This window comes from Salmo salar, chromosome 01 (genome assembly GCF_965601325.2).
Source record: "Salmo salar chromosome 01, fSalSal1, whole genome shotgun sequence".
NCBI lineage: Eukaryota > Metazoa > Chordata > Actinopteri > Salmoniformes > Salmonidae > Salmo > Salmo salar.
The window spans coordinates 21801956-21817472 of NC_138291.1; the positions used below are offsets into that span (position 1 = coordinate 21801956).

General features: G+C 44.0%; 1 protein-coding gene across 2 annotated transcripts in view; it reads left to right on the forward strand.

The window, feature by feature from the left end:
* LOC106574446 (Rho guanine nucleotide exchange factor (GEF) 10) overlaps positions 1 to 15517 on the forward strand; it is a 106497-nt gene that overhangs the window by 24756 nt on the left and 66224 nt on the right. The window contains exons 2-9 of one of the 2 annotated variants that reach the window (XM_014150370.3): positions 2514 to 2633; positions 8424 to 8876; positions 10589 to 10933; positions 11809 to 11845; positions 12003 to 12082; positions 12464 to 12520; positions 12910 to 13094; positions 14801 to 14917. In XM_014150370.3, the coding sequence (XP_014005845.3) occupies positions 2514 to 2633; positions 8424 to 8876; positions 10589 to 10933; positions 11809 to 11845; positions 12003 to 12082; positions 12464 to 12520; positions 12910 to 13094; positions 14801 to 14917 (1394 nt within the window). The remainder of the gene's footprint in view (positions 1 to 2513; positions 2634 to 8423; positions 8877 to 10588; positions 10934 to 11808; positions 11846 to 12002; positions 12083 to 12463; positions 12521 to 12909; positions 13095 to 14800; positions 14918 to 15517) is intronic. The other variant, XM_014150449.3, reaches the window with a different exon arrangement.

A 15517-nucleotide genomic window follows, 5' to 3' on the forward strand; every position in this document is an offset into this window, starting at 1 on the left:
CATAGCGAACACGTAAACAATTCAAACAAAAAACAACGACATAGACTGACAGGTTAATTGTCAGTTATCGATCATTAATGACAAACCTACTGGCATTGACTCTATAGTTGACTCTTTACCCACTCCTATCTGTCATATCTTAAATCTGAGCCTAGAGGAAAGTCTTTGTCCTCATGCCTGGAGGGAAGCCAGACTTTCAGCATGCTTATAGAGACAGGCACTCAACATGTACTGCACTGACACAAACGACTGATGATTGGTTGAAAGAAGAATATAAGAATATTGTGGGAGCTTCTCTTTAGTGTACCGCAGGGTAGCTCTCTAAGCCCTCATATTTTTACCTATGACCTGCCACTGGCATTAAACAAAGCATGTGTGTCCATGAATACTGATGATTCAACCATATACGCATCAACAACCACAGCTAATGAAGTCACTGAAACCCTTAGCAAAGAGTTGGTTTCTGTTTAGGAATGTGTGGGCAGTAATAAACTGGTCCTGAACATCTCTAAAACTAAGAGCATTGTATTTGGTATAAATCATTCTGTAAGTTCTAGACCTCAGCTGAATCTGGTGATGAATGGTGTGGCTGTTGACAAGTTGAGGAGACTAAGTTACTTGGCGTGACAATAGATTGTTAACTGTCATGGTGAAAACAGATTCAATGGTTTAAATGATGGGAAGAGGTTGGTCCTTAATTAAGAGATGCTCTGCTTTTTTGACACCACACTCCAAAAAGCAAGCCCTGCAGGTGCTAGTTTAATCTTATCTTGATTATTGTCCATTCGTGTGGTCGAGTGCTGCAAGGAAAGGCCTAGTTAAGCTGCAGCTGGTCCAGAACAGAGCTGCACGCCTTGCTCTTCATTGTAATCAGAGGGCTAATATAAATACTATGCATGCCAATCTCTCTTGGCTAAGAGTTCAGGAGAGACTGACTGCATCACTTCTTCTTTTTATAAGAAACATGAATGTGTTGAAAATTCCAAATTTTTTGCATAGTCAACTTACACACAGCTCTGACACACACATTTACCCTACTAGACATACCACCAGGGGTCCTTTCACTGTCCCCAAATCTAGAACAAATTCAAGAAAGTGTACAGTATTATATAGAGCTGTTATTGGATGGAACTCCCTTCCATCTCATATTGCTCAAATGAATAGAAAACCTGGTTTCAAAAAACAAATGAAGCAACACCTCACGGCACAAGTCCTCTCCTCTATTTGACCTAAATTGTTTATGTGTATGTATTGATATAGAGGCTACGTGTGCCATTTTTAAATTGATGTAGTTCTGTTCTTGTCAATTTAATGTTCTGTATTATGTAATGTTTCATGTTTTGTGTGGACCCCAGAAAGAGTAGCTGCTGCTTTCGCAACAGCTAATGAGGATCCTAATAAAATACCAAAATACCATGGTGTGAACCTGTCAGCTCCACCATGTTTACACACATAGGGTCACTGACCCTAACTATATGTGTTCCCCAAGGGAGCCCCACGCTACCCTCAGTGGATACAATAACCCTGCTCTGACACACACACACACAAATACACCACATTAATTGACTGTTTGTGGGGTGAGAGGACATTTCTTTTGTTTCTTGATGTTGTTTTTATTTGTCTTTATTAGTTGTGGTTCAGATGTCTGGCACTCAGACAAAAGAGCCAGGAACACAATGCTCCACTTCTCCACTCCCCTGCTGGCGTGACTTGACTGAGATTGAGTAACTTGGAATAAAGAGTATGTGGTTGGCAATGGTTGCTTGGTTTTCCATTGGTGGGGTGTAATGCATTGGGAAATACCACAGAAATGATGTATGGAAACATTCTTCATGCTAACTAATCAAAAAATTATATTATATGCCATTTTTTGGCATTCTTCCATGTATTAGTACTTATGCTCATACTCACTTATACTAGTGATGGAGGCAAAAATCAATGCAGTTACTTTATTATTATTAATATTATTATCATCTTTGGGACAATATTATATTGATATTTGATGGATTTGTAGCGTTAGCTAGCGCTAGTTAGCTCTACCTGCGCTAAAAGTCTGGTATTTTTCATCCTATAGCTTGTTCTCTTTAAATAATGAGCCAACATGTTTTCAGCACTTTTATTTCCATGACTGATCAAAAACAAATGTTCTCTCTCTTGTTTCTCTGCAGCAGACATATAGTGAGCAATATGTTTGGAACATCAAATTGCTGTATTGAATCACAATACATGTAGAATTATGAGAATCGTGAGAATCGCAATACGTAACATATTATCACCTAAGTATCGTGATATTATCGGATCGTGAGGTCCCTGGCAATTTTAAGCCCTAACTTATACCATGTGACCTTACCAGGCAAAACTCTAGTTAGGCTAAAACTTTGCCATGTAGCCCGGAAAAACTCGGGACCTGGTGATGCTTGGGAACATTCTTCTATGCTTGGCTAATTGAATAAGTGTACAGTGAATCACAGAGTGCCACCTCTGACATTCCTCCATGTGTGTGTTTCCTCCAGGGCCATGTGTGATTGAAGAGGACCACCACCACCACCAGGCTGCTGAGGGAACCTGTCTGCCCAGAGAAACAGCAACCAGTATGGACATCGTGGAAGACTTCCCTCCCCCGCCTCCTGAAAGTAAGTAATGCCAACATCCTCCTCTCCTCCCCTCTCAATCTCTCCCAGCACTTGTAAATCCCCCCGTAGCCAATGAGAACACATGCTGCTGCTCAGGCCTGTCGACAGCTCTGTTTATGGTTTTCCATGCTGAGATGAGTGTGAGGCACTACTTGGTGATGTCATTATGTCATGTCCGTTGGTGGATTTAGCTTGTCGCCCTGAGATGTTATCAGACAGTGACAGTCTACTTGTCCCTTTGTTACTCCTAGGGCAGTTTGTGTGTTCTTGTTAATGTTTTTGAGTAGTCAGTTAATGTTGCTCAAACTAACAGGTCTTTAAGGCTGTTTTGGTTGATGATGATGATCTATGTATCTATGTATCATATTTCCGTTAGCCCTGTTGATGGTAACAGGTTTGAAAGGTCTGTTTCGGCTGACACATTGATGGTCAGTCTAGCTCCCTGAGGGCCTTTTCATGATGGGCAGACCGTGTAAACACATTCCTCTCTGGAGCTCGTGGGCCGTGGAACGAAGGAGTGAGGAGAAGGAGGAGGAGAAATGTGCCACAATTGCGAAGGGCAGACAATGTGCCTCAGTATCCGAGCCCTGGCTGAATACTGCAGCATCAGGCACGCGCACACACACACACACACCACAGGGAATGGAGCAGGCCAGAGAAATGCTTCATCTCCAGCTGGGCAGCCACTTGCCTTGTTGCCGTGGCGATGCTGGAGCACATTGTAAGCCAATGACTCATTGAGCGGAGCAGTGTGGCGGAGAGGAGGCACGGGAACAGAATCCATATTGTGGTTATTAATTGACAATCGGTGTTGGGGACAGGCCTAGTTTTCTCTCTCTCTCTCGTGTGTGTGTGTGTGTGTGTGTGTGTGTGTGTGTGTGTGTGTGTGTGTGTGTGTGTGTGTGTGTGTGTGTGTGTGTGTGTGTGTGTGTGTGTGTGTGTGTGTGTGTGTGTGTGTGTGTGTGTGTGTGTGTGTGTGTGTGTGTGTGTGTGTGTGTGTGTGTGTGTGTGTGTTGGTTAGAGAGAGAGTATTGAGCAGACTGCAGGCACACACATTCTCACAGCGCCAACTATCCATGGCTTCATCATTTACACTTGATCGTGACCAAATTATTGAATGGGCAATTTAAACGAATGATCTGTTCAAGCTTTTATACGATCCCTGTTCCATCACTCCCCGCTCTGCTTTACTTGGCCAAGCCTGTGCGTCAGAGAGTAGACACGCACAAGAATGAATATGCATCCCATGTCTCAGCAGTGAAACATCCCTCCAGGCAGTGTCTAGCTGTGCCTTGTCTTTCTAGCTGGTCCAACACAGCTATTCATTATCACAGATGGGAACAGCGGATAACACCTCTTTCCAGGTTTTCCCTCCTAATGTTCTGCTCTAGCGCCTTCAAGGTTTAGTTTCAGGGTGTACATAGAGGTCAGAGGTCACAGTTAGACCCCATAGCATAGTCACAGACCATTGTCATAACTTCAGACTGAGGGCTAGAACACTTCCTGTCAACCCCTTAGGGAGTCATGATGGGGATTTAGACTAAAGGGCTCACAGTGCTGTAGAGCTGCAAGGCCTTTTGGGTCTCTAAGTGATTGATCTGTGTATCAGAACTGGGGATAAGGAATTATTTAAGCCTGAGGGGTTAGTAACTTATGAGTGATGTGGTTGATGGTTAGTAAACCTGTAGCCTTACTTACCGTTGTGTATTTACAGTGTTGTTTCTATTAACGGCTGTCTAAATGTCAGCTTAGAGTTTACTCAGTCAAACAGGAAGTATTTAGCCAGCACAGGAAACAGAACTGATGTGGATGGGGGTCAAAAGGAAAAAGGTGTCATGGGGAAACCTAGTCATGGGGAAACCTGAATCCTGATAGGACAGTAGTGTTTGTACTGGAACTGAGTCGTGTGGGAAATCGGTGGTATGTTTAGGAGCAGAGGTGTGCCAGTTTCTGTTAGAAACGTCCGCCCGGGCCAGGGAGATAAAGTAGCAGTCTCAGATGGGGTTGTGACCTCTTAAACTGTAGCTCCCGCCTCCCATAGGGAAACTGTGTAATAGGAATCTGGATCCAATAGCAAGTCCATGTACTTGGACTCCTGTAGAGAGAAATGGATGTTTGAATGGGCTGAATACAGAGCATTCCTTTCATCTATACCACCGATGGCTTCTGACTGTGTTACCTTCTGTGACCCCTTTGTCTGCATTCAGCAGGGATTCTAATGTCATGGCTTTTTATCTCTCTTTAGGCTACAGACTTTCCTCTCCTCTTTACACCCCTCTCCCTACTTCACCTCCTTTATTCAGTATGTCAGTTCCTCTCTCCACTCCGCTGTCAGAAAGTACCAGAGATGTGCTCGCACAATGCCTGTGGAGATTTGATTTGACAGGTTTTTTTCTACGCCTAGCACAATGGTGTCAGTCAGTGTCCTCAATCTGTCACACGTACAGCTGAATAAACCCCCTGTTACTAAACCAACACACAACCCTCCCAAAGGAACCTCATATAGCAGTGAAAAGAACAATAAACTGGAGAGCAAGATCAGGTTTCCTCTAACCCATCACCATGTCACTTTAAGTTGAGTCCTCTGAATGAGGTCTATTGTGACGTTTACGTTCCATATGCATACAGTTTAGGTCAGAGAGAGAAAGTGGCTTTCTTTCTTCATCTCTCTTCCTTCATCAACATTGATCTGAAAGGAGATAAGGAAAGAAAGCGAGTTTGGACTATTGAGATGCAGCCCAGGATTCATAGGAAAAACAGTGGTTTTCCTGGTCATTGGGGGTGTGACAACACTGCTCGCCAAATTGCATCGTGTGGATGATGTTAAAAATATTTGTTGGTCTGATGTGATTAATAAGGAGCATCCAGACGCTGCATTTCAATTATTGATAAACATGCACCTAATAAGAACTGGACTGTTAGAACTGTTAAGGCTCCATGGATTGATGAGGAATTGAAAAACGGTATGGTTGAAAGAGATGGGGCAAAAGGAGTGGCTTTTAAATATGGCTGCAAGTCTGACTGGCTGCAAATTGAAAAATGATGTGACTAAACTCAACAAAAATAATAAGAAACTGTATTGTGAAGCCAAGATCAATAATATAAAGAATGATGTGGAAAAAACTTTGGAGTACTTTAAATGGAATTATGGGCAGAAAGACAAATTCAACTTTCATCGAATCAGATGGCTTATTCATCACAAAACCATTTGATATGGCCAATTATTTTAATGATTACTTCATTGGCAAGTGGGCAAATCTACAGTGGTTGCTCCACTAAAAGTTGTGTGATTATGCTGCAGGACTTAGAGGTAATTTGTGGTTTAGTACGGTACCCTGCGTCACCACTTCATTGCTCCAGACCAGCGCAAGGGGGAGTTAGAGCACTGATTATGCTTTTGGGTCCTACTGTGTCTCTAACTGATAATGAATGGGCAACATAAACCTAAATAGATACTGATAATTGTGCACAACTTCAGTATTACTTACTAGAACTGTTGTTACACTAAGGTTTTAATTATTTTTATTTTGTTAGGATTATTTAGCTCTTTCTGTAGTACTGTAGGCCACTCCCGACCGGTCACGTTATACAGCGCCTGAGTGGCGCAACGGTCTAAGACACTGCATAGCAGTGTAAGCTGTGTTGCTACAGATGCTGGTTCAATACCTGTGCTGGCCTTGACTGGGAGACCCATGAGATTACTGTAGTTTTTTGGTTTCTCTCCCTCTAAAAACAGGAATAAATCATTCTAAATAACAAACTGGCTTTATTTACAAATTAGTAACAATGTCTCACCCCATGTTCAAGAATGGCATTTTTCGCACTCATTTTATCTCCAAAATATTGTTATTTTTTAAACAAAGCGATTATTATTAATTTAGAATGATATAAAAGCCCGTTGGACAGTCTCACAGATATATTATTAACCCTGTTATTTGCAGGACAATATATACTGTTCATGGCTCCCGAGTGGCGTACAATGGGATTGCCTTGCAGTTCTCCAGCTGTATCCACTGAAAGCGCGCGAGGTTCAAGGCACGAGGACAGGGGGCACGGGATTGGCCGCAGACCGCGCATAGAAGACTGACCTAGCCCATGGGGAAGGGAGGAGGAGGGGATGGGGGGTGGATCCCCACCCCGCCACACTGGAAACACTTTAAGGGGCATTGCACTAATAATGGAGCTGACTAGGGAAACGTTGCCACTGTTCTGTTCTTAGTGCCAGTCTGCACGTTCAAACTAAAACAATGTAACTAATAATGGCATCTTTATGTTTTCGTTAATAAAATAATGATATAAATACTCTTTCAAAATGCCGATTGTTTATTTAGTTACCTCGTATTTTTCGATATACTGTAGGCTGACCGTAGGTGACTTGAGTCTCAATAGTGTTGAGTAATGTGCTGTTAAATGTGGTGTAGGTCTTATTTATTTAAAGAGCATATTGAAGTTAGAAGCAATAGGATTTGAAGCAATAGCCTACAACTATTTTAGCACCGTTTGGTGCTGCTCTGATACAAGCATGGGGACTGGTCTTGATAAATCAATGAGATTTTTATTTTCACTGAATCTCCGTTTAGGCTTTGGTTAGACTAGAATTTGAAAATTAGGGTGTAGAGATGTTATGCTCTTAGTCTAACCTTTATTTAACTAGGCAAGTCAGTTAAGAACAAATTCTTATTTAAATTCTTTGCCAAGAGAGACTGGCATGCATAGTATTTAGTTTAGCCCTCTGATTACAATGAAGAGCAATATGTGCAGCTCTGTTCTGGACCAGCTGCAGCTTAACTAGGTATTTCTTTGCAGCACGTCCATATGACCATGACAGTTTACAATCTAAGGTAACACCAAGTAATTTAGTCTCCTCAACTTGTGTATCAGCCACACCATTCATTACCAGATTCAGTTGAGGTCTCGAACTTAGGGAATGATTTATACCAAATACAATGCTCTTAGTTTTAGAGATGTTCAGGACCAGTTTATTACTGGTCACCCATTCCAAACAGACTGTAACTCTTTGCTAAGGGTTTCAGTGACTTCATTAGCTGTGGTTGCTGATGCGTATATATATGGTTGAATCATTAGTATACATGGACACACATGCTTTGTTTAATGCCAGTGCCAGATCATTGGTAAAAATAGAAAAGAGTAGAGGGCCTAGAGAGCTGCCCTGTGGTACACCACACTTTACATGTTTGACATTAGAGGAGATTCTATTCATGAAATCCCTCTGAGTTCTATTAGATAGATAGCTCTGGATCCATGATATGTCAAAGGTCGAAAAGCCATAACACATATGTTTTCTCAACAATAGGTTATGGTCAATAATATCAAAGGCTGCACTGAAATCTAACAGAACAGCTCCCACTATCTTCTTCTTCTTAATTTCTTTCAACCAATGTCTATTCATAGCCACACAGTGGGTGGTGGGTCAAGTTGGGACCCTCTACCAAGTTAAATGTGAATGCAGACCCACCCTTTTGCTAATTACAAACCTGCATTCATATTTAACTTGGTAGAGGGTCCCAACTTGACCCACCACCCACTGTGTGGCTATGAATAGACATTGGTGGGGGCAGGCGTCGGTAACCTCACATTTTTGGAGAGAAGGGAAAAGGCACTACCGTGAAGAACTACATTTGAGCTTTTGCTGATCTTTGAGCATAATGATTAAACTTCAGTTATTCTACTTACATATATGTCTCATGTTCTCTCGCTCTATCCAAAGCCATACATAGGTAAGCTGTATTTATCTGACTCCAACTCTCTCTCTCTCCTCTCTGTGATTAGTGTTGGCGGACGAGGTGCCCTATGCCGATGAAGAAGAGGGGGAGCAGTTTGAGTTTGATGACAGTGGGGATGAGTTCCCTGAGGCAGACCGGCCACCTCATGGCCCTCCAGCCCCAGACTACGGGGGCAAGGCCCAGATCAATGGTGTGGTCCCTCACCCACAGCAGGGAGGACCAGACCCCCAGCCCTCCAACCCGGAGCCCACAGCAGCAGCAGCAGACACAGCTCCAGTGGCAGCTGAACCACCAGTTTCAGTAGCCATGGCTACAACAGACACAGTGGCATCAGCACCGGAAGCTCCGGTAGCCATGGCTACAACAGAAACAACAGCTCCAGTGGCAGCAGCAGAAGGGGACAAGACTTCATCTGTCCCAGCTGACGCAGACAGTGACTTACCCCCTCCTCCACCTCCAGAGGACTCCACTCCTGTAGGAACATCCTCCTTTAACACAGGTTAGTGAAAACAACTGTTCAGTTTTCCTCTTTAGCACCTGGATGTCTGAGGATAGATCATCTGTCTCGCTGTAGCCTAAACATACACAAATAATATACCACCACAACCATATCATTGTTCCACACTGAGTGGGCGCTGTACAGTAGTTGGTGTCATGCAGTCCATTCTTAGTGCATGTTGTGTGCCTACACATGTTGTATTACCTCATTCTGCCACATGCTCCCTGTCAGGCTGGAAAACACATTAGTGTAGTCCAGCCTGGTATCACTGGCTGCTTGGTTCAGGGTGGCTCTTGGCATTCATCACACACAGCTTGACACCACCAGGACACTACCACTCTCTCTCTCTATCAGCCTCTCAGTCAGAGGAGAGAGGCCAATCGCCCCAGTTAGACTCACCACACATTTCTACTAGAGACCAACAACCTCTTGCTAACACATACATTCCATGCTCTTCCCTCTCACTAGTACTCACTTCCCAAGTTCCCTTGTCTCTCACCCTCTGACAATTACATCCCAGTCCAATTGAGAGTCCAGGCCCCTCTCCTCTCCAGTGGCTGACCAGTTGTGCTTTCTCCGCAGCATATGTGTCTGTTGTGTGTTCTAGTGGGTGTATTGTGATTTATCTGTTCTGACCACAGGGCCCGAGATGAAGCCTCTCTCTCTCTCTGTCTGTCTGTCTGTCTGTCTGTCTGTCTGTCTGTCTGTCTGTCTGTCTGTCTGTCTGTCTGTCTGTCTGTCTGTCTGTCTGTCTGTCTGTCTGTCTGTCTGTCTGTCTGTCTGTCTGTCTGTCTGTCTGTCTGTCTGTGTTGTAAAACAGTAAACACACTGCTGTCTGATTGAAGGCTTAAGAGAGGGAAGGCCCACAGGCTGAGATTTGAAGTAGTGGAAGTTAAATGTTTAAGTCACAGTATTCTTCTTCAGTGTTTTGCAATGATCGCAAGTTGGAGTGCTTAGTCACCTAACTATGATAGACATGATGTGGTATCATCAAATTGCTCTCATGGAAATTTATAGCAGTACTTTTTAGTATTTTGCAATTGTGCAAAGTAATCTGATAACAAATTAGTTCCAGCACATTTGGAGCAGTGTGTAACTGTAGCTGTGTTGTGTTGATGGGGATCATTTGGAGCAGTGTGTAACTGTAGCTGTGTTGTGTTGATGGGGATCATTTGGAGCTGTGTGTAACTGTAGCTGTGTTGTGTTGATGGGGATCATTTGGAGCAGTGTGTAACTGTAGCTGTGTTGTGTTGATGGGGATCATTTGGAGCAGTGTGTAACTGTAGCTGTGTTGTGTTGATGGGGATCATTTGGAGCAGTGTGTAACTGTAGCTGTGTTGTGTTGATTGGGATCATTTGGAGCTGTGTGTAACTGTAGCTGTGTTGTGTTGATGGGGATCATTTGGAGCAGTGTGTAACTGTAGCTGTGTTGTGTTGATGGGGATCATTTGGAGCTGTGTGTAACTGTAGTTGTGTTGTGTTGATGGGGATCATTTGGAGCAGTGTGTAACTGTAGCTGTGTTGTGTTGATGGGGATCATTTGGAGCAGTGTGTAACTGTAGCTGTGTTGTGTTGATGGGGATCATTTGGAGCAGTGTGTAACTGTAGCTGTGTTGTGTTGATGGGGATCATTTGGAGCAGTGTGTAACTGTAGCTGTGTTGTGTTGATGGGGATCATTTGGAGCTAACTGTGTGTTACATTTCCATTTCAGATAAGGAAGTGTCCAGTGATGACCCTCCCCTGGCCGTCCCCAGGACCACCTCCCAGAAGAAAGTCAACCCCTACTCTGTGATTGACATCACCCCCCTCCAACTACAGCAGCTGGAGCAGCAGCATGGGGCCGCCCCTACCTCTTCCTCACCGGTTCAGAGTGTGGGAGGAGAGGGGGAGAGGGAGGGGAAGGGCCAGGATGTTCCCCCCGCCAGCCCTCTCTGTGTCCCATCGGGATACTCTGTGCCCGTGCCCTGTGGGTACGCCACCCCCTCTGGTGTGCCCCTCATTACGCCAGCCTACACCACGCCCGTCATCATCCGACACTTCTCCGTGGACGAGGACGGTAAAGCAAGAACACATCCATGGTGGAAACATGTAGAATTACAAGGATTTGAACAGCCATTCCTACTATTCCTTCTACTCTGTTCTGCATTCATATTGCAAACCTCAGACTATCATAATGTAATGCGTTTGATATAGTGTTCCTACAATGAACAGAGCACTGAAGAAATGTGGTGGGAACTGTTCAAACTTCTTCTCATTCAATCTCCTTAGTGGAATTCCCCCGTCCTCTCCCCCTTCTTCACCACTGACTTTGGGATGAGAGGCCATGACACATGCATGCTCCGTACTCCCAGCAAATATTTCCTCTCCTTTCTTCTTCGCATTTATTTTTCCTAAAACCTTGCCTCAAGGAAGTGGGGACTAAATTTAGCCGCTCACTAAACTGTGTTGGCTGTTAGGATTTTCCTGTTTTCTCTTTAATGTTACAGTAGTAGTTAAATGTGTGCCTTGGCCAGTCTGAGGGGAAATTGCAGTGTAATTAAGCTACCCAACACATCACAGAGGGTTACTCCTGTTTTAAAGTATTTTAAAAGGTATATTCTGCAGTTTAAATCTTAACACGTTGACTGATTGTTCCAATATACTGTCAGGTTTTTCTGTTGGAAATGTTATGTGGCATGTAAGCCTATCATTGCAGATAATATGTGAGAATGTATTAGTTATCAGATTATCATTGCAGTTTTTTGAATGAGCAGTCTAATCTGAGGTCCTTATTGACCAATTTCAGGTCTTATTTTTATCTCTTTGATGCAAGTTTAGTTTCAGTGATGGCTGCCCCCTGGTGGCAGCACGTAAGGTTTAGTGCAAACTGCATGCAACGTTAGGGAAGGAGTCCTCGATGTTGATTTTTGTTCTCTCTCTCTCTCCCTCCAGATACTGTGGTGGGGACAGGCAACATTTCTGTTGACATGTGAGTGACTCGCCTGCCAGGCTCTTTCGTCACTGATCTGTTTTATTTAATTTAGACTGAAGTTGATCTGCCAGAATGTGTGATGATGTGGATACTTGTTTATCAGCATTGGAATAGCAGATGGTTATTATTTCTCTATTTAATAAAATGTCTGCAGTGAAGAGTATCCTGCCATCAGAGAGGAGGATGCTTTGTCTAAATGGGTGTCGGACCCTGCAAACACAGCCTGGATGGAAAGTAAGTACTCCTCTTTTCATTTCCCAATGAGAAATATGTAAATGTCCACAATTTTCTGTTTATTTGACTTTTCTATTTCCATTTGTATTTACCTAGTTTATACTTTTTGGTTTGCTTGGAACACAACAGGACAGGGATTGTAAAGTTCTGAGTCCAGCCTGAATCTGTCCCGTGCACAATGCATGACTACGCTTTGGTGTTTTCTTTGGGAATTCACTTGAGTAAAAAATAGACACTTCCTTCCTCTAGATCCTTTTGAGGAACCGGGCCCGTGTGGGGTCTCTCTTCTTGCCTTCCCTGAGATTGTATCCTGTCCGTTGTGTGAAGCTTAATTTCACATTGAAACCTTGTTAATTCAAACATTGTTGCTTTGTCATTTAGATCCAGATGAAGTAATTTATGATGATGTGCCCAGAGAGAACTCTGACTCCACTACAGGTCAGCGCTGTATTCCTCCTTTCTTCTCTTTCTATTCTGTCGGTCTTTCTTTCACTTTTTCATTGTACTGTCGTTCCTCTTTTCCACAGCTTCTTGGTACTTTTGCATATTAATGTCTTTACCTCTTTTGCATTTCTAAAACATAATGTGCTGGAATTATTCAGCAGAAACATTTGATGTGCCCTTAAGCAAACTGTGTTAGGCTGTACAATGTTCAGTTGATGCACTAGAACTGAAAAATTGAATTCATGCCAAGGAATCTGATCTGAATATGGTCAGGCTAACTTACTGTACATGAATATAAATTGCACCATTGCAGTTGAAAAGGTATTTCACCCTGATTGTAATGCTGTTCCCCTTGATTTTAACCCTTTCCCCTCATCCCTCAGAGCCAGACGAGATGATCTATGATGATGTGGAGTTTGGGGAGGAGGGCTGTGGCAGCTCCCTGGACAACGGTTGGAGCTCTAGCGAGTTTGAGAGCTACGACGAGCAGAGTGACGGGGAGGGCCGCGGGGAGAATGGCCTGCCTGACGCCTTCATGAGAGGGAAGCCCCCACAAAGGAAGACCCATGTGTGTAAACGTAACACTTTACCCTCTCTGTCTACAGACCTGTCCCTCTGAGGAGGGAGAGAGGTAGGGAGAAGAAGGGTGAAGAGATTGGGAACAAGAGATTGAAGAGAAGAGGGGGAATTTACTTTGCTAGAGGAAGGGGATTATATATACCATGGGGAGTAGAAGTTTGAGAGAGGATATGAAGGATATGTGTCTCATCTGAATTCACCAGGAGATGCACAAAGCTGCAGATGGACGCCACAGATCAACAGAAGGATACACTCTTAGAACAACAACAAAAAAGGTTATATCTAGAACGGTGGAGGCTGGTGGGAGGAGCTATAGGAGGATGGGCTAATTGTAATGGCTGGAATGGAATCAATTGAACGATATCAAACAGATTAAGCATATGGAAACCACATGTTTGGCTCTGTTCCATTTATTCCATTCCAGCCATTACAATGAGCCCGTCCTCCCATAGCTCCTCCCACCAGCAACCACTGATCTAGAACCTAAAGTGGTTCTTCGGCTGTCCCCATAGGAGAACCCTTTGAATTACCCTTTTTGATTCCAGGCAGAACCCTTTTTGGTTTCATGGAACCCAAAAGGGTTCTACCTGAAACCAAAAAGGGTTCTACCTGAAACCAAAAAGGGTTCTCCTACGGGGACAGCCGGAGAACCCTTTTGGAACCCTTTTTTCGAAGAGTGTCATTTATATCAGTGTCTTGAAAATATGAGGAAGCAGAAGCAGTGCAATATCCAATATCCAGTTAAACAGAAGATTCATACATTTTTGACATCCTCATATTTTAAATGAAAAATTCTTCAGCAAATGTTAATACACATTTTTATACACTAGGCTTATTCTTGTCTTCCGGCTGCACATGTTATTACTATGCTCTCGATAATATACAGTTCATTTGTATATTTGGTTTTGAATTGAATGGCCTGCTTGTTCATTCAGCCCAGAGGTCTTGCCAGGGAGGTCTCAGTGTTATGACTCAGCTGGCTGCACAAAGTGACTGCTTGGCTTCTGTAGCGGAGATGGGCCCAGTTAAAGGTAAACTCAGCAAAATGATGTTGCCGCGAGCAGCACGGCAGATATTGCGATGAGCGAGATGCAAGACTTTCTCAGAGTCACGCACAGTATCTACGCATGTGAATGGGTTCGCTTCTTACTGTTAGAGCGTAGTAGGAACAGGACCAAAACACTGGAGAAGTTTAGTCTGGCTCTTCAACGCTCTTAGTTGTTTGCTGAAATTGACCCACTAAGCTTTGCGCATCTACATCATATCACTGAGTCTACCTTTAAGATTTCTATGTGGGTCGGGAGACAAAATATGGGTGAGGAGGCAAGGCCTTAGCTGTGGTGAGGGTGGGCGGATTGGGGTGAGGAGGCAAGGCCTTAGCTGTGGTGACTGTGGGCAGATTGGGGTGAGGAAGCAAGGCCTTAGCTGTGGTGAGGGTGGGCGGATTGGGGTGAGGAGGCAAGGCCTTAGCTGTGGTGACTGTGGGCAGATTGGGGTGAGGAAGCAAGGCCTTAGCTGTGGTGAGGGTGGGTGGATTGGGGTGAGGAGGCAAGGCCTTAGCTGTGGTGACTGTGGGCAGATTGGGGTGAGGAAGCAAGGCCTTAGCTGTGGTGAGGGTGGGCGGATTGGGGTGAGGGGCTGACCACCTTCTGAGGATCCGTCTGGTAACACTTCAAATGCTCTGCTTTTGTTTAGCTTTCTCAAGATCTGACACGCTTGAAAGAACACTATGAGAAAAAGATGAAAGATCTTATGGCAAATACAGTGGGAACAGTAGAGCTGCAGCAGATAAAACAGAAACACGAGCAGAAGGTAAATGTCATCAACATGGTCGGTGTGTGTCGTCACCCTCCGCTAGACAAAGTAGATCCTCCTCAACCTCCTTAACCCCGACCTCCCTCACGGTGTCTCTCACCGACTGACTCAGACCTAGTCCCTTCATCCTGCTCTTATGTCTGGTGGTGAATTTGTCTCTACTGCATTGACCTGTGCCACTAACTGTATGGGTGTTGAGGCAACTGCATCTCCTAAGTGACATGCCTTTAGGTCTATGGCATACTGAGACACCAGAGCAGCTGAGTTGTGTGTAGGCCTAGACAGGCGGTCCGTACAGGATCGTCTCAGTCCACTCCTACAGAACATTTTCAAACAAATCTATAAAAAAAGATAGTTATGAAGTCCTACTTTTCAGCAGCGGGTTGTAGCAGTCTAGGTAAATCTTCTGAGACTCTACCCTGGCTAATGAAAGAGCCTCTAAACTACTGACATTCCCTATTTACAGGTCTCACATAGAGAGATTAAAGTTAAGTACACATCACTTCAAGCCCTTATGCATTTGTGAGAATCCTTTAGTTTAGATTGACTCAGTTCAGCTGCTGTCACAGATGCTGTCTTGCTCTGGTCCACCCTGCT